Source organism: Caretta caretta, chromosome 10 (assembly GCF_965140235.1).
Source record: "Caretta caretta isolate rCarCar2 chromosome 10, rCarCar1.hap1, whole genome shotgun sequence".
Taxonomy (NCBI): Eukaryota; Metazoa; Chordata; order Testudines; family Cheloniidae; genus Caretta; species Caretta caretta.
Window position 1 is genome coordinate 39,321,153 of NC_134215.1, and position 26,690 is coordinate 39,347,842.

Consider the following 26,690-nt stretch of genomic DNA (forward strand, 5'->3'; position numbering starts at 1 on the left):
GTGTCCTTTGACTCTCTCCCATGTAATCAGTCACTGGCTTTTCCTTCCCTCCAGTGTTCCCATCTTTGTGGGCTCTTAATTTAATCATTTTTTCTGGAATTTTGGTGCCTCAGGGTCTGGCAAGATAGGTGTTCAGGGGGATCCTGCACATTGGCTGGCCCTTTGTGGAGCAGTCTCCCAACCCCAGGACTGTACATATGCAGAAAATCCAGTTTCCCTTTGGGGGTTACCCTGTGTTTCCCCTTCCCAGCACTGACTCCTTCCCTGACCCCTTTTCCTAGAGGACTATGATCTGTGCTCTGTGGGCAAGGTGTGTTTACTCTTTGATCAGATGCACCTTTTCCCAGCAGCTTTCCCATAACTGTTCTCTGTGTCTCACCAGCCTGGAAGAAAACACCCCCCTCTCTGCCGGTTGGGTCATTTGTATTCTGGCAAACTACCACCCTGGCAATTTCCTGGTCCCAACTCCTCTCCTGTCACAGGCATTGGAGCTGCATCTTGATTTAAAGAGACACAGTTACTTTCCAAAAAATTATCAGAAATAGCATCCTGAAAAATGGAGACCTGGATTGGGGTACCCTCCAGCATCCCTTTCCCTGTCCCTGAGAAGTCAGCTGTGTGACTGCTCCCCTCCAGGAGGTCAGTTACACCGTTCCTTCTCAAAACCTGAGTCACAGGCTGAGTGCCTGGGTGCACAGATGCTGATTCAGCCATTCTCCTAGTGTCCTGGGCATCCTGTCCCAAGTGACCAGTGAGGAGACATTCCTGTACCCCCACTATTCCTTCCCCAGTTTCCCCCTCTGGGCCCCCTCCTAAGACACATTTCTCTGTGCACCCTAGGAAGGGCTCTATCTCTTGTTCATCTGCAAAACTTTGCCAGCTAACAACTGGGACAGTTTCCTTAATCACTGACAACACCTCTCCTGCCCCTGCGCCTGAGGGCATGTTGCCTTCTGCTGGAAAGGAGCTAGTCTCAGCCCCTCCCATACTCGGAAGCACCCCACTTCCCTGTGTTACAGAATCACAGGAATCCTCACCCACCTCAGTGGTTTCTGAGATGCCCTGCCCCTTCTCTGGGCTCTCCTCTGGGACACATTCCTCTAAGCTCCCTAGAGCTGATTTTGCCTCTGGTTCAGCTGTGACCTGCTGGCATTACAACCTGGACAGTTCTCTCCCTGGCAGGCATTACACTCCCATCCCTTCCTGATGTGGTGTTGCCTCCAGCTGCAATGCAGGAGTTGGTCTCAACCACTGTCCCACCTGGAAGCATGTGGCTTCTCCCTGCTGCAGAAGAATCAAGGAGACTCTCTCCCATTCTCTCAGCAATTCCTGAGACCTTACCCTTTCCCTCAGGGGTCCCAGCATAAAGCTCCCTCCTGCTGCAGGCAAATACTTTAACCTGAGCTACATGGAAAAAATCATTACCAAGGAGCAGGTCAAACAGGAGGCGTTCTATTACCCTCACAGTCAAAACACTTTCCAAACCTTCCCACACCACATGGATTTTAGCTAGTGGTATGAGGAATCTGCTTTCGCCCATCCCCACAATCTCTGCCAGTTGGCCAGATAGCATACTGGCCTCTAGACCACACTCTGCTTAACCAGCGAGATCTGGGCCCCCGTATCCTTCTGCCCCAAGTACTCCCTGCCATTAATTTCGACAACCTTAACATGCTCAAGGTCTGGTTCTGCAGAGGCTAATCTCACAAAACCAACATGATAGGTTTCAATAGCTTGGGGGGGTTTCTGTGTTGAGGACAGCTTTCACTCATTTTCCTGCTGTCCTGTTCTTAGTTTCCTTTCCTAAAATAAGCAACAGAAAATAACAAAACTGTGACCTCCTCCTGACTGTTCTTAGCCACTGCACTTCAGACTCACTTAAAATCAAAAATATCAGTACTTAAAATGTGAACTCCACTTGGAGTAACAAGCTGCACATACACCCTGCTCGCTGCACCACTGTGACATTTCCCTCTGGTGTTGTCTGGACCAGTGATCTGCTAGGTAACTCCAATCCTCGACTCTGGGAGCCAGCCTTACCCTGCTCTGCTGTGAGAACCCCCTCTCCTGGGCTGTTCATGCACAACCTCTGGCATGTAAGCTGCTCTTTGGATTGTGCAACCGAATGACACTAGTCAATATCTCCGGTCCCAGACACAACCCTAGGAACCTCCATCTTGCAGTGTCCAATTATGCCCGCTGGATGCTACAAGCTTATATGAGTTCATTAATTTAACAAAGAAATTGATATGTACCAGGCTGTTATTCCAAGGGGAGTCTCTGACATGCTTCAAACCAAATGCACTGCTTCAGGTAGAATAAACAGATTTACTAACTACAAAGATTGATTTATAATCACTTAAAATCTAAGTATAACAAGTCATATTTGGTCAAATGAAATAAAAGCAAAATGCATTCTAAGCTGATCTTAACACTTTCAGTGCCCTTACAAACTTAGATGCTTGTCACCACAAGCTGGCTGGTTGCTCTTCAGCCAGGCTCCCCACTTGGATCAGCCCTTCGGTCGCTTGGTGTGGTGTCTGTAGATGTAGGTGGAAGAGAAGGAGCATGGCAAACATCTCTCCCTTTTATCATGTCCTTTCGTCCCTCTTGGCTTTGTCGTCCCCCACCTCATAGTCAAGTGAGCATTATCATTGTAGTCCCAAAATCACCAAAGGAAAGGGGGTAACTCACTCAAGAGTCCAACAGATCCTTTGTTGTTGCCTAGGCCAGTATCCTTTGTTCCTGGGAGGCTGGGCTGGGTTTGTCCCATACATGCCCCGATGAGGTGTGAACTGCCCCTCTGCTCATGGAGAGTTTTTGCCTGGGCTTGCTTTAAGCCATGAGGACACATTTTCAGCCTTATAACTATATACGTGAGATTATAACCTACAACATTACTGTAACAATGCTCAGTACATCATGAGCCTTCTGAAGACACCCAACATGACAAACTTTGCATTAGATATCACACAATCATATTATAAAGATGAACATGTGGGTGCTGGGTGTTCCCCTGAGGTACAGAACGTCACACAGTTGTGGTCAGAAATGCTACTGTGCTCCCTTCCCACCCTGAGCAGGGCACTACGAAATTCATGACTGTGAAAAATGCATCACAGACTGTGAAAACTGGTTTCCCCCCATGAAATCTGGTGTGCCTTTACCCCAGTGGTTCTCAAACTTTTGTACTGGTGACTCCTTTCACATAGGAAGCCTTTGAGTGCAACCCCTCCCCTTATAAATTAAAACTACTTTTTTATACGTTTAACATCATTATAAATGCTGGAGGCAAAGCGGGATTTGGGGTGGAGGCTGACAACTTGCGACTCCCCCATGTAATCTCGCGACCCACTGAGGGGTCCCGACCCCCAGTTTGAGAACCCCTGCTTAACCCTATACTATACAGATTTCACAGGGGAGACCAGCATTTCTCTAATTGGGGGTCCTTGCCACCCTTACTTCTATGCTGCCTTCAGAGCTGTGCGGCTGGAAAGTGGTGGCTATTGGCCAGACACCCAGCTCTAAAGGCAGTGCCCCGCCAGCAGCAGCACACAAGTCAGGGTGGCAGAACCATACCAGGCCATCCTTACTTCTGTGCTGCTGCTGGCGGCGGCTCTGCCTTCAGAGCTGGGCTCCCGGCCTGCAGCCACCGCTCTCCAGCCACCCAGCTCTGAAGGCAGTGCCACTACCAGCAGCAGCACACAAGTCAGGGTGGCAGAACCATACCAGGCCACTCTTACTTCTGTGCTGCTGCTGGCGGCGGCTCTGCCTTCAGAGCTGGGCTCTCAGCCAGCAGCCGCCGCTCTCCAGCCACCCAGCTCTGAAGGCAGCACCTCCAGCAGCAGCGCAGAAGGGTAGCAGTACCCCTACTCCCTACAATAACCTTGTGACACCCCCCCCATCCACACACACACACAACTCCTTTTTGGGTCAGGACCCCTACAATTACAACACCATGAAATTTCAGATTTAAATAGCTGAAATAATGAAATTTACAATTTTTAAAATCCTATGACTGTGAAATTGACCAAAGTGGACCATGAATTTGGTAGGGCCCTAACCATAAGGAAATGTCACTGGTGTGTTTCGGTTATGGATAACCCTCAGTCCCCACCAGAGGGTGAGGGTGGCACATGGAAAAGCATTTGGAAAGTTGTGAACTAAAACTGGCATTAAGACTCCAAACATGGTTTCTTCTCACAATGTAACATTTCCTCCTGGGCAATGTGAGAAATGGAGAGAAATGGCAAAGAGAGAAGGGTGGGGAAAAGAGCGAGAAGGGAAGGTGAGGTATTATACCTTCCAGCCTTTGGGGGAAGATACATCCTGCTTCTGGCCCTGAGGTTGGAGGTGGGCCTGAACCAAATTCCCAGATCCAAGCTCTTGCTCTCCTTCCCCCAAATTTTGGGAAATCTGGATCAGAACTCTGCTCTTCAGGATCGTCTCTACACCCTCTAGAATTCAGTTCAGAGGGATCCCACCCCACGCATAGACTCATAGACTCATAGATATTAAGGTCATAAGGGATCATTATGATCATCTAGTCTGACATCCTGCACAATGCAGGCCACAGAATCTCACCCACCCACTCCTGCAATAAACCTCTCACCTATGTCTGAGCTATTGAAGTCCTCAAATCATGGTTTAAAGACTTCAAGATGCAGAGAATCCTCCTGCAAGTGACCCGTGCCCCATGCTACAGAGGAAGGAAAAAAAACCCAGGGCCTCTTCCAATCTGCCCTGGAGGAAAATTCCTTCCCGACCCCAAATATGACGATCAGCTGAATCCCGAGTATGTGGGCAAGATTCACCAACCAGATACCCAGGAAAGAATTCTCTGTAGTAACTCAGATCCCACCCCATCTAACATCCCATCACAAGCCATTGGGCCTATTTACCATGAATAGTTAAAAGATCAATTAATTGCCAAAATCATGTTATCCCATCATACCATCTCCTCCATAAACTTATCGAGTCTAATCTTGAAGCCAGATAGGTCTTTTGCCCCCACTGCTTCCCTTGGAAGGCTATTCCAGAACTTTACTCCTCTGATGGTTAGAAACCTTAGTCTAATTTCCAGTCTAAACTTCCCGATGGCCAGTTTATATTCATTTGTTCTTGTGTGCACATTGGTACTGAGCTTAAATAATTCCTCTCCCTCTCCGGTATTTATCGCTCTGATAAAAAGAAAAGGAGTACTTAGAATCATAGAATCATAGAATATCAGGGTTGGAAGGGACCCCAGAAGGTCATCTAGTCCAACCCCCTGCTCAAAGCAGGACCAATTCCCAGTTAAATCATCCCAGCCAGGGCTTTGTCAAGCCTGACCTTAAAAACCTCTAAGGAAGGAGATTCTACCACCTCCCTAGGTAACGCATTCCAGTGTTTCACCACCCTCTTAGTGAAAAAGTTTTTCCTAATATCCAATCTAAACCTCCCCCACTGCAACTTGAGACCATTACTCCTCGTTCTGTCATCTGCTACCATTGAGAACAGTCTAGAGCCATCCTCTTTGGAACCCCCTTTCAGGTAGTTGAAAGCAGCTATCAAATCCCCCCTCATTCTTCTCTTCTGCAGGCTAAACAATCCCAGCTCCCTCAGCCTCTCCTCATAACTCATGTGTTCCAGTCCCCTAATAATTTTTGTTGCCCTTCGCTGGACTCTCTCCAATTTATCCACATCCTTCTTGAAGTGTGCGGCCCAAAACTGGACACAGTACTCCAGATGAGGCCTCACCAATGTCGAATAGAGGGGAACGATCACGTCCCTCGATCTGCTCGCTATGCCCCTACTTATACATCCCAAAATGCCATTGGCCTTCTTGGCAACAAGGGCACACTGCTGACTCATATCCAGCTTCTCGTCCACTGTCACCCCTAGGTCCTTTTCCGCAGAACTGCTGCCTAGCCATTCGGTCCCTAGTCTGTAGCTGTGCATTGGGTTCTTCCGTCCTAAGTGCAGGACCCTGCACTTATCCTTATTGAACCTCATCAGATTTCTTTTGGCCCAATCCTCCAATTTGTCTAGGTCTTTCTGTATCCTATCCCTCCCCTCCAGCGTATCTACCACTCCTCCCAGTTTAGTATCATCCGCAAATTTGCTGAGAGTGCAATCCACACCATCCTCCAGATCATTTATGAAGATATTGAACAAAGCCGGCCCCAGGACCGACCCTTGGGGTACTCCACTTGATACCGGCTGCCAACTAGATATGGAGCCATTGATCACTACCCGTTGAGCCTGACAATCTAGCCAGCTTTCTACCCACCTTGTAGTGCATTCATCCAGCCCATACTTCCGCTGGTTGGAAGGCATGAGATGCTATGTCCTGAGGTTGGGAGTTCCACGACCACCACTCCCAAGAGGAGAAGGCGGGTGGTGGTGGTCGGGGACTCTCTCCTCCGGGGGACTGAGTCATCTATCTGCCGCCCTGACCGGGAAAACCGAGAAGTTTGCTGCTTGCCGGGGGCTAAGATTCGCGATGTGACGGAGAGACTGCCGAGACTCATCAAGCCCTCGGATCGCTACCCCTTCCTGCTTCTCCACGTGGGCACCAATGATACTGCCAAGAATGACCTTGAGCGGATCACTGCGGACTATGTGGCTCTAGGAAGAAGGATAAAGGAGTTGGAGGTGCAAGTGGTGTTCTCGTCCATCCTCCCCGTGGAAGGAAAAGGCCTAGGTAGGGAGCGTCGAATCGTGGAAGTCAACGAATGGCTACGCAGGTGGTGTCGGAGAGAAGGCTTTGGATTCTTCGACCATGGGATGGTGTTCCAAGAAGGAGGAGTGCTAGGCAGAGACGGGCTCCACTTAACGAAGAGAGGGAAGAGCATCTTCGCGAGCAGGCTGGCTAACCTAGTGAGGAGGGCTTTAAACTAGGTTCACCGGGGGAAGGAGACCAAAGCCCTGAGGTAAGTGGGAAAGCGGGATACTTGTGGCACCGTAGAGACTAACCAATTTATCTGAGCATAAGCTTTCGTGAGCTACAGCTCACTTCATTGGATGCATACTGTGGAAAGTGTAGAAGATCTTTTTATATACACACAAAGCATGAAAAAATACCTCCTCCCACCCCACTCTCCTGCTGGTAATAGCTTATCTAAAGTGATCACTCTCCTTACAATGTGTATGATAATCAAGTTGGGCCATTTCCAGCACAAATCCAGGTTTTCTCACCCCCCCCCCCACACACACAAACCCACTCTCCTGCTGGTAATAGCTTATCTAAAGTATTTATAGAGAGCAATCATATCTCCTCTCAATTTTGGTTAGGCTAAACAAGCCAAGCTCCTTGAGCCTCCTTTCATAAGACAGGTTTTCCATTCCTCGGATCATCCTAGTAGCCCTTCTCTGTACCTGTTCAAGTTTGAATTCATCCTTCTTAAACATGGGAGACCAGAACTGCACACAATATTCCAGATGAGGTCTCACCAGTGCCTTGTATAACGGTACTAAAACCTCCTTATCTCTACTGGAAATACCTCGCCTGATGCATCCCAAGACTGCATTAGCTTTTTTCACGGCCATATCACATTGACAGCTCATAGTCATCCTGTGGTCAACCAATACTCCAAGGTCCTTCTCCTCCTCCATTACTTCTAATTGATGCGTCCCCAGCTTATAAATAAAATTCTTGTTATTAATCCCTAAATGCATGACCTTACACTTCTCACTATTAAATTTCATCCTATTACTATTAGTCCAGTTTACAAGGTCATCTAGATCTTCCTGTATGATATCCCAGTCTTTCTCTAAATTGGCAGTATCTCCCAGCTTTGTATCATCCACAAACTTTATTAGCATACTCCCACTTTTTGTGCCAAGGTCAGTAATAAAAAGATTAAATAAAATTGGTCCCAAAACCGATCCCTGAGGAACTCCACTGGTAACCTCCCTCCAGTCTGACAGTTCACCTTTCAGTATGACCCGCTGTAGTCTCCCTTTTAACCAATTCCTTATTCACCTTTCAATTTTCATATTGATCCCCATCTTTTCCAAGTGTGAAGGCTCAACCCTCACTTCTCTGAACCTCCTCTGGAGCCAGCAGACCTGGACCTGGAAACTCAAAAAGAGCACAGCTATCTTCACTAGCTATCTTGCTCTGAGGCCAGAAGTATCTAAAGAGCCTTCCTCATGGAGTTCTTGTGCATTAGTTCATGCCAATGCAAAGAGCATGATGAAAAAGTGGTGGGATGAGGAGGGGGAATGAACCAAACTTGTTGAACCTCCTGGGTTTGTTTGGAGTCGTGCAGTTGCCTGGTTTGCATCTGCTCTGCACCCACTAGCCCACCTCTGCTAAACAGATTGTGCATGATGCTGAGAGCACTATGCGGTGCCTTGCATAATGTTGTCAATCCCATTGATCCTTGGAGCTCCGGGGCCAGATCCACAGCTGCTGTAAGCTATCAGAACACTGTTCAGTGGAGCCTTGTTGATTTACAACAGCTGAGGATCTGGACTTGAGGTTGCTAAGGTGAAGGATGGGAGCAAGTTTATATGTGCTGGACAGTCTCCTTCCTCCCTCCCTGCTCTTCCGTTCTCACTTTTATGTCATGTCAGAAGCCTTCAGCAGGCAGCTTGCTGCATGCTCCTTTCCCACCACACCTATCCTGCCAGCCTCTTCTTCCACATGCAACATCTTCCATGCTCCCTACCTCTCACAGTCTCTGCTCTCTGAGCCACCCATCCCCTGCTGCTTTCTTGTGTAACATAGGGGAAAAGGGCACAGGCCTCTGAGGCAGGAAGGAGGTCCCTGCCGGGGAGTGAAAGCAGGATGGTTTAGGATTGGCCCCATTCTGGAGGCCCAACCTGACCTGATTCCTCCTCCCACTAGCCACAGGACTCCCTTGTACGGGGATGCTTCCTGGAGACTTCTTCCTTAAGCCAGGAAATGGGCCAGTCCTGATGGTATAAAGCATCCAGTGCCAGTATCTCAAAGAAAGAAAGGATCTCCTATTGAATGGAGGGCTCATCTCCAAAGGGAGATGCAGGTGACAATGGGCAGAGAAGAGTGTGTTGACCAGTAAGTATAGTGGAAGAAAATTCAAGTAAAGAATGCCAGACTATCATAGGGTGTGGCTACTCCAAAATGCCCCCAGCTATTGAATGTGGCACTGCCCGCACTCCCTGCCTCAGTTTCCTTCTCCCAAGATAGGTCTTCTCACCTCTCCATGCACTGGTCTGTGCTGGGGATATGCCTTAGCTCTCTGGCCAAGTCCCAGACAAACTTATTCCCTCCCCAGAGAGCAAAAGTCTAAATGTAAAAGTCCCAACAAACAAAAGGTTCTTCTGGGCACTGGGGCTTCTCTTCAACCTGCCCTCTGAGTTACCTTTGTGAGTCTTTCTGGCTCTGGGAGAGAGCACTAGGCACATAGGCTGGTTCCCTTGGAGTACCATTCTCAGACCCTGGCTCAAGGGGACCCCTGTTTACTCCCTGTGGTTTCAGGTCCCAAACTGATCTCTCTCAGTCCTTTTATAAGGCCCAGGTGTCCCGTAAACTACTATCTGACCCTTCATAGGTCCCGCCCACTCAAACTGAGAAGCAGCTAACTAATAGTGGGTCCCATCTCTCCTTAAAGGCACCAGTCATCCTGCAACAACAAGCACCTGCTGTGGTTGCCTGGTCTGACCTGATTTGGGTCATAGAGTCTCTCCAACAGCCTCTCTAATCCAGATCCTCAGTTGGCATAAACTGGCATAGCACCAGTGAAGTCAGAGGGCTACACTCTCTTATACTTCCTGGGGATCTGGCCCTCCCTCTACAGTCATGGCTGTTCTTCCTGTTCTGTGTCTCACAGTGTGTGTGCCCTCAAGTGCCAGTGGATATGTCACCATAGAATCCTGCTTTTCCCCAGCATTGGAGAAGTAGAATTCAGGTAGTTCCTTATGTGGAGACCATAGAGAGCCAACCAGTACTGAGGTTGCTATTGACTAGTGGTGGTTTTTTTTTTTTTTTGTGAGCCTAGTGCTGATTAGAGAGCCCTGGGAATGAATTCTCTGTTTCCCCACAGATTGGGGAGGGCATGGGCATCATCAGTGCAACCTTCCCTGGACACTGCCTGGTCACTGCTCTGTAGACATTGTGGCACTCTGTACCTCGGGGGAACACTCTGCATCCCCATGTTCATCCTTATAATATGATTGTGTGGTATCCAATGCAAAGTTTGTGATGTCGGGTGTCTTCGGAAGGCTCATGATGCACTGAGCATTATTGTTCTAGTAATTTTATAAGTTGTAATTTCATATATGTAGTTATGAGGCTGAAAATGTGTCCTCATGGCTTAAAACAAGGCAAAACTCTCCAGGAGCAGAGGGGCAATTCACACCTCATCAGGGCATGTATGGGACAAACCCAGCCCAGCCTCACAGGAACAAAGGACACTGGCCTAGGCAGCAACAAAGGATCTGTTGGACTCTAAAGTGAGTCACCCCTCTTCCCTTGGTCAGTTTGGGACTATGATGAGGTAACGCTCACCTGACTCTGAAGGTGGTGGTGGGGGGGGGGCAAAGCCAAGAGGGAAGAAAGAACATGATAAAAGGGAGAGACGTTTCCCATGCTTTCTCTCTTCCACCTCCATCTACAGACACCACCACCAAGTGACTGAAGCGCTGATCAAAGGGGAGAGCCTGGCTGAAGAGCAACCAGCCAGCCTGTGGTGAGAAGCATCTAAGTTTGTAAGGGCATTGAAAGTGTTAAGATCAGCTTAGAATGCGTTTTGCTTTTATTTCATTTGACCAAATATGACTTGTTGTTTTTTGATTTATAATCACCTAAAATCTATCTTTGTAGTTAATTAATCTTTCTGTTTATTCTACCTGAAGCAGTGTGTTTGGTTTGAAGCCTGTCAGACTCCCCTTAGGACAACAAGCCTAGTAGATATCTATTTCTTTGTTAAATTGATGAATTCATATAAGCTTGCAGCGTCCAGTGGGCATAACTGGACACTGCAAGACAGAGGTTTCTAGGGTTGTGTCTGGGGACAGGAGATATTGGCTAATGTCATTCGGTTGCACAATCCAAGCAGCAGCTGGCCAAAAGTGCTCACTCACTTAGCTGGGAGAAGCTTACATGATAGAGGCTGTGCGTGAACAGCCCAGGAGTGGGAGTTCTCACAGCGCAGCAGGGTAAGGCTGGCTCCCAGAGTCGAGGATTGGCATCCTAGCAGATCACCGGTCCAGATAATACCAGGAGAACATCACTGACACCACTGTGACATGGGTATGAAGTTCAGGCTCTATGCACAGCCCATCTGAGCTTCTCTTATGAGACAGCCAAAGAAGCTGACAATTGCGGTGGTAGCTTTTGTGAAGTGGACACCTCTGTGTGAGACTCACTTTACCCAGGGCCACCAAACAGTCATCTACGATCTGTATTGTAGGTGATGTGAGCTAGAGGCAAAAGGCTCATTAAGACCCCCAGTTCCCCCAATCCTGTAATTCTTTTAAGCAGAGGGTAGGAGGTGCAGGAGGTGAAGGAAGAGGAAGAAGCACCTGATACTGAGGATATCTGAGGCTGAAGGCCTTGCTGTTAGCTAGGCATCAGAACACAGGGAGGACTTCTGTTCTCCACCAGATGCCTGTGCATCTGAAAGCTAGTGGGGAGTGTCTGTTCCATTTGTCTGACCCCTCTTGCTTAGTAACACAGAGGAGCCAGTTCAGGAGGTATGAATTGTTTGGGGTAGATGTTAGGTTTCCGCCTCCCTTCCCTACTGGCATCTTTCTTGTAATACTGTGCTTCTGTCTGCAGGTGTGTGCGGATTACAGACACTGGACTCAGTTACTTATCCACCATGTCATCCCTTAGGAGCCTGTACCTCCGCTGGTGCTGCCAGGTAGGTGAACAGAAAAGGACAATGCAATGCTAGGGTTACATCTCCTTCGAAGCATCTCCCCAGTAGGAAGCGACTAACCCACTGGAACATGGTTCTGCTATTAAATCTTCCCCTCTGCTTTCTCTCTGCAATGGCTGCCTCAGCTACTGTGCTTTGAGATCAATGGATGAAAAATGCTGTGTCAGTGATAAGTAACATGATTGTGAAGATAACAGCAACTTGCCTGGGGCACTATTATTATCAAGTGTGGATAAAGCTACCCAAAACCTCTCCGGGGAATGCATGTGGAGCCTGTAGAATACATGGCATTTGATGCAGAGCAAAATGGCTCACTGCAAGTAGATACTCAGTAAGTTAGCAAGTAGCGAGTATTGGTGTCTATTGATTAGAGCAGTGAACTGAGAGTCAGGGGATGTGGGGTCTATCTCAGCTCTGACTTTGGTCAAGACATATAACCTCTCTGCCTAATTTTCCCCATCAGTCAAAGGGGAATGATCCCAGTCGAGAGGTGAGTACACAGTGCTTAGCTGCTTGTGAAAAGCAAAGTAGAGTTCATTTTTCTAGTTCTGTATTGACAGTCCAGGATGCCTTCCTCCCTATTCTGTCATTTTAGGTGCAAGACTTTGGTCTGAAGCATCTCCTGGGCATGAGAAGTTTGCGTCTGTTGTCTCTTGCTGGTGAGATCCAAACACTGGTTTATTCTTGAGATGATAGACTGGTTTCTGAAAGAAGGGGAAGCCTCAGCTTGGGGACAGGGCCATGACACAAGGGATAATCCTGGCCATGTCACAGCCTCGTGAATGACCGCTAGGATGTCATGGGAGAATGTTTCTGGGCCATGACACAATGGTGGGCTGGCAGCATGATCTTCCAGCCTGGAATTACCCTTTGTGGAGGGTAAAATTGGCTGGTGACAGGCAATTGCAGGAAGCAGGTCAGCCCCTGTAAAAAGCAGAGGGGCAAGGAGAAGACCCGTCCTCCTACTCTCTCTGTTGACGAAAGGAGACAGTGGAGGAAGCCAGTCCAGACAGCTGGAGGATTTCCTTCACCTGGACATTCCATGCTGTCTCCCACTGGCTGTGTCAATTACTGTCACCCCACTCGCTTTATCTAGTGTCCTGTTTGTTCTTTCCCTGGGATACTCCAGCTAGAGCCCATCTCCCACTCTGGACAGCAGCACTCCCAAGTTCTCTCTGAACTCATGGGGCCTGGTTGTCAGAAGTCCTGAGCACCCACCAGTCAGACTGAAATCAAGTGAAGAAGTGCTCAACACTTCTGAAAATCAGACCCAAAGGGCCAAATTCCACCCTAGGGTCTGCAGAGCGCCCAGTCACTACAATTCCTGACAGCTCCACACAGGGCAGGGACTGAGCCAGAGGGCTTCATTTCTTGCTACCCACCTCAGGCTTCAAGGCATGACTTTTACCACCACCTTTCCAAGCAGCTTGAATTGGAGTCCTGGTTCTTCAAAAGAGTTCTGAGTTGCCTGAAAGTGTTTGACTGGAATGGATGTACCAATGTGAATTAATTGTGTTTGCCCTGCTCCATCACGAGACCTTTCCTTCATTATCAAGGAAAGCCTGATGGAGAAGCTTGAGCTTCATTCTCCTCACTCTGACACTGGTGTCAATCAGGAGTATGAGCATCTCAGAGCAGACCCCATGGATTCTAAAGATTCTCATAGGCTACAAGTCAATGGAGAATACTAGAAATTAGGGCTGGCAGGGCCCCCAAGAGGTCACCTAGTCCATCCCACTGGTGCTAACCCTCGTGCAAGCTTGTTCTCCCCGCCAGTGAGCGTCATAGCAATGTGACATTTTTTGTGTCAACACCACCCTGCAGTGACCTGCCCTCCCATCTGTTCATGGTTTATGCCACTCATGCCCCTTCACTGAATTTATGTCCTCATTTGCTCTGCTCTGCTAACAGAGCTACTGCTCAACCTGCCCAGGACCCAGATGCGGAGGACAGCATAAGTTAAAGACTCATACTGAGATAATCGTGCTAGGAAGCTAGGAACAACCGCAGGTCAGTTTCTTTGGCACAACAATAATTGCTTGCATCTCACATTCATGAATCAGCTTTTCTAATATAAATTACTTAAAATAACCATTGTGAGATTAGATCATTTGTTTAGTTGTGAGATGATGGTAGATTTGGGTCCAAAAGAAGGGCTGGCCTCTGTCAAGAGGGCATTTGTGAGGTATGATCATGGAGCCATTGTTATGCTCTCAGCAGAGCTATTCCTACTCCATGGCTCACCTGACTGCTTCCTCTGCTGGTTTCTGCAAAGAGAAAAAACATGTTTCCCTCTGAATCAAAACAGCAGCAGCACTTTTGAGCATCATTCAAACCCTGATGACTGAATAAGAAAATAGCACAAAAGGTTTCCTGTTAGTCACTTTAAGTTTACTGGCTTTCTGAATGAGACTTGGGGACAAATGGTCTCTGCGCTACTTACAGTGGTGCAAATCAGGAGTGACTCCATTAATGTCCACAGAGTTATGCCAGCATAAAGGAGATCAGATCCTGGCCTTATGTCCTATAGTGGATGGATGCAGTGCTGCTGAGGAGGTCTAATTGGGTGGATTGGTCATGCTACCTGCAGATGGGAGAGCATGATACAGCAGCCCTCCCCAGCCCCAGAGACTCAGGCTGTCTCCCCCGACAGACATCTCTGCTGTCATATGGTATGTCTACACTGTAAAAAAAGACTACTTGCACTGTGGGGCTCGAAATAGCTGTATAGATGTTTGGGCTCAGGCTGGAGGGTCTGAAACCCAGTGAGGGTGGAGGGTCTTGAAGCCCAGGCTGCATCCCAAGCCCAAATGTCCACACTGCTATTTTTAGCTGTGTAGCACGAGTCCGAGTCCATTGACCTGAGCTCTGAGATTCACTGCCGTGAGGGGGTTTTACAGTGTAGACGTACCCCTAGAGTTTAAGGCCAGAAGAGACCCCCAGATCATCTTGTCCCACCCTCCAGTCTTTCACAGGCCACCAACACCCTCCAGCACCTGCACACCAATCTCAGCAACCAGCATTAGATCAAATCATTGGAGCCCTCAGGAGACTGAACTATTGTGTGCCAAGTCAGAGAATAGGAAGGACTGAGGTTCACCATTGCCCTAAGCTCCTTTGATGGTAGGAAATTGATTTAGTGGGATACACCCAGATGATCCTAACAGGGCCGACATGCAGGGGACAAGTGATGGAGCCTGATGGCATTACTCTCCCTTTTGCAGCTGGTATTTTGAGATGGGCTTGACTGATAGCAATCCAACCCACACCCCACAAAGCAGAGGGGTGGCTAAGTTCTTCCATGTCTACCGTACATCATAGCTTCTTGCTCACTGGGCATTTCCACCTTCTGGTTTCAGGCTGCCCCCTGCTGACCACCACTGGGCTCTCAGGCCTTGTTCAACTTCAAGATCTGGAGGAGCTGGAGCTGACCAACTGTCCTGGTGCCACCCCGGAGCTGTTCAAGTATTTCTCCCAGCACCTGCCGCACTGCATGGTAATCGAATAAGCAGCCCCAAGGATTGGCCAACCTTTGGAGCTGTCTCCTTCAATCCCAACCCAACACTGGTCAACCAACCAGAGTTATCATTTTGTTTTAATTTTGTTATGTTTTGGGAGAGATGCTAACGACTATGTTGATTTAAACCACTCACCATGTGTACAGCAATCAAGAGCTAGTTAATCACATCAACGCACTGGATGAGGACACCTAGAGAGAGGGGTATTTGCGATCTCCGTAGAGATGGGCACCCATCTGTTCCATAAGACAAAACCTCCTGCAAGAATCTCTCTGCAAAGTTTGTAAATTTTCCACGCCTCCATCATCACTCATCTTCTTTGTAATGGTCTGTCCTGAAAAAAAAAAGTTAAAAAACACAGCCAAACAAAAAACCAACAAAAAATGAGCAAACAAAACAAAGCAAATGAATGACCATGATTGGAGAGTTGGGGTGGGTTGGCACGGTTTCATGTCCTGCATGGTGTCCCACTCAGTGCTGGATCCCATGTGGTTTCTGCCCAATGTCTCATGTCACAGCAGTTAGAAGTTCCTTCTGAGACCCCCCACACTTCTGGGGGTCTTGGCGGTGAGTCTGGGGGAGGGGCCTGATTGGAGCCCCTCCCCATTCTGGGTTCTGTGTTTCCATCATGGCATATGTTGGCAGGAGCTGAGACAGAAAGCTTAGAAGAAAAGAGGAGAATCCTGAGGGACAGAGAGACTCGAAGGAGAAAGGATGAAATTCCTGATGCCATGTGTTTGCTCTGTCTCTTAATTACTTCAGCGGGACACTGCAGGGTCTGCCACGCTGGAGACATTTTAAAAAATAAACCGACCAACGCTGTGAAAGAGAAGCACAGGGCCCGTTCTGAGGCTTTTGGCAGGCGGGGTGTCTTCTGCTCCCGAAGATGGAGCTGATATGCTGTCCATGATCGTCTTGTCTTCATTGAAAACATGGATCCGTGAGCAAGTTTCCTGAGAAACAAACAAACCCAACTCCCCACCCAATCCTCTGAAAACCCAATAGCCCCAAGGTCACATGATCTGGGGTAGACGGTCGCCTACTGCTGTTTTCATTTTGTTAATAAGATGTTCTTCTCAGAACAACCTGCAGCCTTCGCATGCTAGCTTGCTTCAGTCTTGTGGTAAGGTAGGTTCTGGAATGCGTAGGGACTGGGAGGGTCTATGGGGCAGCCCTCTGCCCAGCTCCAGTTCTCTTCCAGTGTGAAGCTGGTGTGGCTTTGTATCCAATCCACATACATTTATTGGAGTACAGGTTTAACTGTGGGAGCTAGGAGCCTAAAGCAGCTCCGCCTCCTTCACCAGCCTGAGCCTCCTTCAACTATCTCCCTTCTAGAGCTGCAGGCTCGAGAAGGGGTGAGAAAGCTATGGCGTCCTACTGGGCTTGATTTGTGGCAGCATGCCGTATGCCTGGCAGCATCTTTCCCCAGGCTCACCTCGAGGCCAGCTCAGTTCTAGGACAGAGGGAAGGCTGGCAGCACATCAATCAGACCAGCCTGGAATCCTACGAAGGCAGTGGGCCCTAAACTGTGGGGTGCAGTCCCCAGGGGGGTGCGGAGGAACTTCCAGGGTGCCCTTTGCTCTGTCCCCAGCTCATCTCCAGCCCCACCCAGGCCCCAGCCCCAGTTGTAGCCCCCAGCCCCAGTTTAGGGTTACCAGGTTATTCACAGTAACAAGCCTCTGCCACTGGGGGGTGGGGGGGCTGTGGAGGCAGGAAGAGTAGCAGCTGCTACTGGAGCCTGGAGGAGCACTCAGCACCCGCTCCAGCCAAGAGAGGTACTGGAGGCTTCCCCGTCCTACTCCACTCACCCCTCCACCCCGGAGCATGGCTCCCACACCCCTGTCCTGCTCCATTCATTCCCCACCCCCAGAGCACAGCTCTCCCTGCTTCATCCTGCCCCACTTACCCCCACCCCTAGAGCATGGCTCTCTCGCCTCTGTCCTGCTCCACTCATTCCCCACCCCCGGAGCATGGCTTCCCCTCCCCTGTCCTGCCTCACTCACCCACCCCCTGGGGGCCCTGGACCAAGTAAGGAGCGATGCAATCAAAAAAGTTTTGAGACTACTGTACGAAGGTGACCACCTTTTCAAAATGCAACAATGGAACACATGCAGGGGTCCCACCCCCTTCAGTGGCCCCAGCCCCTCCTCTTCCTCTTCCCCCTGAGGCCCCACCCCCTGGGCAGGCCAGAAGCCAGAGCCAAGCAGTAGTAAGAGCCTCCCAGGCAACCTGGGCTGCTGTGGGGAGCCCTGGGCCTGTGTCCCCACCTCCTTGGGGCATGCAGTTCAGGGCAGGTAGAGGAATCCACAGCAGCCCAGACTCCCTGGACGGCTCTAACTACTGCCCAGCCTGGCCAGCAGCAGAGCCTCAGAGGGCGGGGGGGAGAGGAGGAGCAGGAGCGGGACGTCACGGTGGGGTGGGGCTAAGGCCCATCTCAGCTCCTGGGAAGAGGCTGGCACTGCCCCCTGAACCTCAGGCAGGGGCAGAGCAGCACTGCTGGGAATCCAGGACAAATGTCCCAGAGTCATTCAGCCCAGTACCGGGTCTTGAACTCTGCATTTCTGGGCTGTCCTGCCCAATTCAGGACAGGGTGGTCACCCTAGATACTGGCTTTTCCCTTCTTGCTACTCTGCCCTCCAGACCACTTGTGGCTCCAAGGGGGAGGCTTTCCCATGCTGCTTTCAGGCAGCTACCACTTTGACCTGCTGCTGGGCCCTGGCTCAAAGGACCCCTTTACATCTCCCTGTGGCCTACCCACCGTCAGAAGCTGCCAGCAGAGTCCCCTACCCCTGATGCATCAGGAGGTGGCTAGGGCTCCAGTGCCTGAGCAGCACCTGGGTGCTTGGAGAATGTCCCCTGTGCTGCACTCAGGTCCCAGTCCAGGAGGGGCAGGGGGGATCTGAGAGAGGAAAGACCGGCTCAGCTGTACTGTCCACAGCCCAAACCAGCTCTCATCAGCTGGGCTCTTTAGTCTTCTGGGGATGAAATCTCTTTTGTTTTGGTTTTGTTTGCGGGGAAGTGAGGGCCAGGGAAAGCCAACAGCTTGTGGGGAGCCAGGCTCTCTTCCCATCACTGCTCATTCTTGTGCTGGTGCATTTCTGCTCCATTTACTGCTTGCAGTGAGGTTGGAGGAAGCCCACTCCCAGCTTCATGTACTTGCATATATCTCATCCCATGCATGTCCCCCAACAGACTGAATTTACTGCTTTGGAGGGATGCCCCCCCTCCCTCTTCAGTCACCATCTGGGCCTCCCCTCTCCTCCAGGAAGGAAGTTGATGGCAATACAGCCAGCTGGGTGGAGCTCCTGGGCTGGAGAGAGGAGCATGTTGTTTTCTAGGGATGGATGCAGGAACGTGTGATGAAGAGATTGGGATTCTGTAGGGGTGGTGTCAGGAGCGTCACTCATTCATACCCTGTGGCTGACTCACAGTTCCTGGGTGCCTTGACAGTCTCCTGTCCCATTGTAATCAAAAGCCAGAGCAAATCCATCTCCTGTGGTGTGGAAAAATGGAGTCTGCAATGCAGGAGAAGCAGCCCCAGGACCTAATGCCAGTGTAGCTATTCCAGCATCTAAAGCCATCTCCCAGACACCAGCAGAAAGAGTCCAGGCAGTGACCGCTCTGTGTCTCTTCTCACAAGTCCTCCCAACATCATCAGCACTTTCTACACTGCCTCATCCCTGACCTCAGCCAGGAATGGCCTGAAGGGAAGGGTGCTGACCACAGCAGTTGTTTGAAGGTTCCCGTGGTTAGACACTTTCAGTCCTAATCTCAGTCCCTTCTTCTCGAGCAGGCAGGGCCAGGAGCTCTGTAGGAGGCAGCACACACAGCCTAAGAAGGGAAGGAGTGCCTTGCATTGCTCAGCAGCAATCTGCCCTGTTGCTGTTAGAAGCTCTTGTATTGAACCATAAATGGACATGGCGCTTTGCAAACTAGACCTGGTTCCTGCCCTAAGGCCCTTACAGTCTAGCAGTTAATAGGCACCCTGGTTTCAGCATAGGGCAGTAGGTAACAGCTGCTGATTAGGTGAAGCCAGGGGTGTAACTGGAAGGGCTTGTCATGGAGTCTTTATTACTAGCTGGGATTAGTGCCCCTGGACTCTATGCTGTTTCTATGACATCCACTTCCACTCCCAACATGCATTTGGTACCAGACACTGCAGCAGGCAGGGCGGTCTGGATCCCAGACCACTGGGCTTTCTCATGTGCTGAACAAAGCCAGGAGACTCTCTGCTGGTGCCAAAAAAAGGTTAGGGGCCCCTTTCCCGATTCTGAAATCTGTCCCTTCCATCTTCCCCATAGCCTCAATCCCTACCATCCAACCTCCCAGCTCCTGCCTAGCTCTCCCTTAACCCCCATCCAACCCTCAGACTCCCCAGCTCGCTCATGGCCCCCTACAGGCCCCCAGATCCCTCCACGGTCCCCCTCATTCCCCTCCATGCTGATCCAGCCTCCCACCCAGCTCTTCCTCCATCCTCCTTCAGTCCAGCCCTCAGTTCCTCCAGCTCTTATCCAATGATTCCTCTAGGCCCTTTTAGCTTCCCTGCTGCCCCCCACTTCCCTGATCCACCCCACCTTGTTTCAGGCCCCCACAAGCCACCCCAGCTCCTCCCTTGGTCCCCTCCAGCTCTGTTCCAACCCCCCTCTGTTCCCCAGCTCTGAATTAGACCCCCCCAAGCTCCATTCTGACACCCCCTCCTTTTAACAGTTCCAATCCAGCCCCCTAGCTCCACCCAGTTCCTACCTAGCCCCTCTAGTTGCCCATCCCCAGTTCCCCCCAACTTTTCAGCCCTATGCAAAACAGCTGATGCTTTTACCTTGTGCAGCATGGAGAGTTGGGACAGTGTGTTACCCATCTCCGTCCCCCATGCTGCAGTTCCCTCATGCCTTCTCCACACACCCTTGCTGTCTGCTCCCACCTGGAACCTACGGTTGTTCTGGCCGGACGGGCTACCCCCTTTCCCTGGGTTAGTTGTGGCCACATAACCTTTTGGGCCCTGGTGCAACTGCACAACTTGCACCACAGAGGAGGGGAGATGACCCACAACACCTCGGACTACAGCTCAGCTGCTCAGTAATGAACTGGTTTAATTGTTTCTAATAAATATGTATGGACACAGCTTTCTTAGTGGACAAGAAAGAACTGATTTAGTAATCACTTTTTTATTACAAACTTTCATTGCCATAAAGATTTGTAAGCTTTAAGTGATCGATCTTTAGGCTATTTTGCAACTTCCTGCTCCATTGGCCTCTCCTTCCCTCCCTCCGCCCTCTCAGTTACTGCATGATTTCTGGGTGTATGAGGGGCATGACAGGGGAGCCACTAACTTGGCTAAGCTGTAGCTTTGGTTGCTAATTGCACTATAGGCAGGTCCTTTGCTCAACTTGCCAAAACCACTGGTTAGACAGCTGGAGCTTTGTTCATTTGACATTTTCAGTCTTCCCAGTGGAAACACTGGAAAACTCTGACCATTCCCAGGAAATCCACAGGGACTAACAGCTATGCCAGCCCACCTGCTGGGATACCCACTCCCAAGGCCTCTGAAGAGGAGCAGCTGTGGACATAGGGTAAGCAGGTCTAAGGTGCTGCTGGGCTAGGCCTGGAACCTCAGGGATCACCCCAAGAGGCTTGTTTCTCATGATGGTCTTCTCTAACTGAGGAATTCCTAGAGCTACTTCTGCTCAGTTGTATGGTGATGGGTTTTTACACGGGGTTCTGCTTCTTACACGGGGCCTGGAAGCCCCGATCCTCCTCAGAAATAACACTGCAACCAAGTGCAGAGGGTCCTGAGGCATGTCTGGAAACAAAGAGGGCCTAGTGCAGATGAATGAGCAAGAAAAGAGAAGTTTCAGAGTGGTAGCCGTGTTAGTCTGTATCAGCAGAAAGAACGAGGAGTACTGGTGACACCTTAGAGACTAACAAATTTATTTGAGCATAAGCTTTTGTCGGCTAAAGCCCACTTCATCAGATACATGCAGTGGAAAATACAGTAGGAAGATAGGCTTATGCTCAAATAAATTTTTTAGTCTCTAAGGTGCCACAAGTATTCCTCGTTCTTTCTGCAAGAAAAGAGAGACTGCATTGGAGAAAGGTGAGCTGTAGAGCTGGATCGGCGGGAGGGAGGAAGGGAGCAGGAAGACTTTAGGGAGGGTATTAAAGCCTTCTCTTGCTTAGGTGCCAATATTTCTAGAGCTGCCCCTGCAGCCACCTGCAGATTGAACTCACTGTGCAACTATGGACCATGTGAATCTCTGCATCCCCCCAACTCCACCCCAATTACATTTTCCCTACTAAGCTGCTACTGCTAGGACAGGGATGTCAACAGTACCTGGCATCTCACTGCTGCTCAGTTAATAAGCCATCAGATCACACAGGTTGTTGCAGGCAGCCTCCCACACTGAGCTCTGACTGCTTCTGTGTACTTGATCAAGCAGGAATCCAGAGGTCACCTTCAGAGTTTACTTGTCCATGGAGATGTCTAAAGGAGTTCCCTGCCCTTTGAACTATTTCCTGCTCCTCAGGTTCTCTTCAGACAGACTTGTCTGCCCTGGGACACTTATGGCGTCATCCACCATGATCTATATTTAACTCTCTTCCCTTCTGAGTTCAGATACTGATTGGTAAACTGGAGCAGCCCAGAGGCCCGCACTTTACAATCCATTGTTTTTTCCCTTCTTGCTTAAACTTTGTCCCAGACCCAGCTGGTAAATTTTGCACATGTAAATTGAGATCTGTTGGCCGAAGGATAGGCAAGAGAAGACAGGTTAAGCATTTTTATGGAGTTGATCCTGTCAGGTGTTGAGCCCCTGCGACTCCCATTTTCTTCAATGTTAGTAGAGAGCTTTATGTGTTACCTTATTCACCGTAAGTGAGCAGGCACGGGACAAAGGTGACAACCCACAAGGACACAAGGATTATTACTGCTATTGCCCCAACATGCTAGATGCTGTATATTGTAACAGACAATCCCTCCCCCAAAGAGTTTATAATCTAAACAGACAAGGCAGACAAAGGAGAAATTGAGGCACAGAGTGATGAAGTAACTTGCCCTAGGACACAAAGCAGATCAGTAGCAGAGAATAAAACCCAGGTCTCCTGAATCTGTATCCAGTACTCTACCCACTGGATGACACTCCATCTTCAAGGAGGTTGCAGTTATCTGAACCCAGGATTTGCCATACTCAGTCAGACCATTGCTCCAAGTCCAATATTCTGCATCTGACAGCAACTAAAACCTGATGGTTCAAAGAAGGGGACTCCATAATGTGCCTGGCTAACTGTGCAATGGTGCCTGTGAAGGTGGGCAAGGGTAAACGCCTTCCTGACCCAGAAGATCATCAGTTTGAGAGTTGGCTGTTCTTCTCTGGGTTTGTAAATTGTTATAAATAGTATTGCTATAATTTTCTCCAGCTCTTTCCCAGATTAGTTTATCATTAGCTGTCTTTCCACCACGAGCTCTTACAATGCTTAATTTGGCCATGTGGTCTTATTGAAATATATTTTGGTGTGGGCTGGGTCCCCGATCCTTAAAATCCTGTAGTTGTTTGAGCGGAGCTGTTGTCTTCAATTGCAGTTGAGGGCAGTTGGCACTTTGGTGGATTAGGCTGGTTCCTTTTGGGGACTGAGCTAGCAATTGCTTCTCTGTATTGCGATGATTAAGCCTCTTATTTGTGTAGGACCCTGTATGCTTCCCCTCTGCGTTAGTGCCATTCTCCTGGAGCTCGAGTTTTACTGGAAATGGCTGAGCATGAGGTCATGGTTGAGGACTAAGAGCCAAATGAAGGGCCTATCCATCTGGCAAAGTGATGTAGAAATTGATCAGTGCAGCAACTTTGTGCTAATCTCACAAGCTCATTTGCTTTTAATCACATTATGTACCAGATTCATCCCTAGTGCAACACCATTGACGTCAATTTGAATTTGAAATTGGCCTCTGGTCTATACAGAGCTGTAACGTGATGATACCATGCTTTGGTCCCATCTGTGCAGGCAAGACCAAACCATGTTATAACGTGGTCAAGAGGCTATTGTGGCATAGATTCCATGGCACCAATCTGCCATTGCAGATGGTTTTTATGTATCATTTCAGGAGTGATACTGCTACAGGGACCAGGTAGAAGATAGCCTCATGCACAGGGGTTTTGAATGAAACTCTGAGAATGGGACTCTCCCACCCCTTACACCCAAAAGCTAGTCCTGCCCATAAATCTGATGCATCAGGTTGTCCAGAGTTTTCCATCTGCTCACTGGAGTTCTCAACAGTGGAAGGGGGTTGTGAGGAAGGCTTGGGCATGTTGGAGAAGCCAGCAAGCAGAGCGTGTCTTCAGAAAGAAATGGTGTATTTTTTCTTCTAAGGGAAAGGAGAACTCATGAGGTTGGCTCTTGGACCTGAGTGTGACAGGACCTTCCTTACGTTGTGGAGCAGAATCAGGACAGGATCTTGGAACTTCTATAGTATGGGTGTCAGCCAGTCTTCCCCTGCTATCCTGTGTTAGGGGATGGGCTGGATCAACTACTAAGTCTTTTCTACCTCTAACCCTTATGATCATTCTGTTTAGTAACTATATTTATTCGCCTGACTCTATGCTTCTCTCCTTTCCATACTCATTTCATAGTGCCTCCAAGAAGGTGATTCATTTTACTGCCCTTAAAACTTATCCTGGGGAACTTCAGCTGAGATGGAAAATAAAATGTCAGATTTTAAAATGTGGCACGTCTTTACCCTCCTGCTGGTGGCTAAGGAGCTGACAAAGTGACTTTGTGTGGCAGCCCAGCATCGGAGTGAAGCAAACAGTATGGTTGCTGCTTCCACTGTGGTTTTACAATCAAGCGAACTTTACCGGTGGCTAGGCCTCCAAACTGGGAGTGTCACACAAGAAGTTAGTATTCTGCAGGGAGGGCAACCTTGGAAGGGCACAGAGATGCAGATTTGCAAAGTGAAAAGCCTTTCTTTGCAGTCATGGTACAGCTGATACACAGGAGCTCTGTTACATGAGGCACTGAGCACAATGAGAGTGTCTTGCTTCTAAAGGGTGTGAGAAGCTATTACATTTTATTTTAAAAAAGAGGGGAGAGGATAATTATAAAACTATATGGGCTACACTGTGCGTTTAGGGCAACCTCTGACTCGGAGTTATGCGGTGGTACACCTATAGTGCAGGAGCTGCCAGAAGCATTGGCTCTTAATCAGGCACAATGCCTACCAGAGTTCTGGGAAGCACAACTGTTTTGGCACAATGTAGTCAGTAGTGCAATAGGAGCAGGCATAATAACACGCCCCCCTTACCCCTCTTTGCCTTCTTTGGAGTGACTAGGATCAGTGTCAGCACCTAACAGAGTCTGTGCACTAAGGGGAGCACAAGAAACCAATTGCAGGGGTGGACCAAGGGGGGGGGGCAGCTTGGGATTTAAACTGTCTCCTGCAGTGTTGAAAGACTCAACACAAGAGCATTGTACTAAGGCAGGAGAACCAGAGAATGAAACTGACTTTAAACAGAAAGGGAAACGAGTTCAATTGGATTGTCCAAGCAGTGTGAGACGCAAAAACCAGGAAGCATTCTGCAGTAGAAAGTACTTTTGATTTTTAAATAATTTACAGAAATACATTATATGTATTATGTTATACACATTATATGACAAGATCCCTAACTGGTGTAAACTGGCATGACATCATGGTCTTACTGATTTATATCAGGTTATGAGCTGGAGAGACGTCCCAAGATTATTCCCAACAGTATGACCCTTTCCAGTTGTTTTTTTTAATTCTGAACTTTCCAAAGAGACGTTACTCACCCAGGCAAAGCAACTATGATGTTTTAGTTGGGTGACTTTTTCAAAAACCTGTGAGGTCAGAGAATGTGTTTGACACCAATCATAAAAGAACCAAGGCTTTCTTATGAGCCTGAACACAGTGCTGAGGCAATGAGGGAATTCAAGAGAAAAGCAACTAATTTCTAATTGGAACAATGAGTTTAAAAATATAATATTTAAAAGAATCAGGGGAGGAAATATTGATGGGCTGGTGTAAATTGGCAATGGAGCTATGCAGATTTACACCAGCTGAGGATCTGTCCCAATGTTCCTAAACTGGCTGACACAGATCATCCCAATCCTTACAGGGTTCTGTCACTGGCTTGGTTCTGATTCAAGCTCTTTAGCACCCCAGTTAGGTGTCCACTGGGCCAAAGTATTACTGAAGTTTCTGACATTGTGATATTTCAAATTACTATAGAACGAAAATAGATGGGGAGAGAAAAAAATCTGAAAAACATTTTCTTACTGTACATACGACCTCATTCTTCTGTATATTCTGAAGATATAATCTTATATTTGGTATGTGTTTCTTGTGCTATTTTATCACGTGACTTGTTTATAAAAATATATATTAAAAATTTTAAAAAATACAAGGTTTGGTTAATATTCCTGTCTCTGGCATAATTTTTAATATAAATCTTTGAACTATCTTTCATAGTCAAATGTACAACATAAGAAGGTATTATCTAGCAAAGTCAAATGCCCTATTCCAAAATATTATTCATATGGAGGTAAGGAGTACTTGTGGCACCTTAGAGACTAACCAATTTATTTGAGCATAAGCTTTCGTGAGCTACAGCTCACTTCATCGGATGCATACTGTGGAAACTGCAGAAGACATTATATACACAGAGACCATGAAACAATACCTCCTCCCACCCCACTCTCCTGCTGGTAATAGCTTATCTAAAGTGATCACTTTCCTTACAATGTGTGTGATAATCAAGTTGGGCCATTTCCAGCACAAATCCAGGTTTTCTCACCCCCCGCCCCCCCCCCCCCAAACTCACTCTCCTGCTGGTAATAGCCCATCCAAAGTGACCACTCTCTTTACAATGTGTATGATAATCAAGGTGGGCCATTTCCAGCACAAATCCAGGTTTTCTCACCCCCACCCTTTTTTTTCCAAAAACCACACACAGAAACTCACTCTCCTGCTGGTAATAGCTTATCCAAAGTGACCACTCTCCTTACAATGTGTATGAAAATCAAGGTGGGCCATTTCCAGCACAAATCCAGATTTTCTCACCAGGTTTCACACAAACTCACTCTCCTGCTGGTAATAGCTTATCCAGAGTGATTGTACATACACATTGTAAAGAGAGTGGTCACTTTGGATGGGCTATTACCAGCAGGAGAGTGAGTTTGTGTGTGTGTGTGTGTGGGGGGGGGCGCGGAGGGTGAGAAAACCTGGATTTGTGCTGGAAATGGCCCAACTTGATTATCATACACATTGTAAGGAGAGTGATCACTTTAGATAAGCTATTACCAGCAGGAGAGTGGGGTG

The 26,690-nt window shown here is 48.6% G+C and overlaps 1 protein-coding gene across 4 annotated transcripts in view; it reads left to right on the forward strand.

The window, feature by feature from the left end:
* Positions 1–26,690, forward strand: part of FBXL16 (F-box and leucine rich repeat protein 16) — a 92,259-nt gene that overhangs the window by 57,275 nt on the left and 8,294 nt on the right. For 2 of the 4 annotated variants that reach the window (XR_012670184.1, XM_048866637.2), the window contains exons 4-6: positions 11,750–11,834; positions 12,448–12,511; positions 15,212–15,348. Coding sequence is in view for 2 of the 4 variants with exons in the window: in XM_048866637.2 (XP_048722594.1) it covers positions 11,750–11,834; positions 12,448–12,511; positions 15,212–15,348 (286 nt within the window). In the remaining 2 variants the exon portion in view is untranslated. Of the gene's footprint in view, positions 1–11,749; positions 11,835–12,447; positions 12,512–15,211; positions 25,777–26,690 lie in introns of those variants that run through there. The other 2 variants (XR_007358776.2, XM_048866638.2) reach the window with 2 other exon arrangements.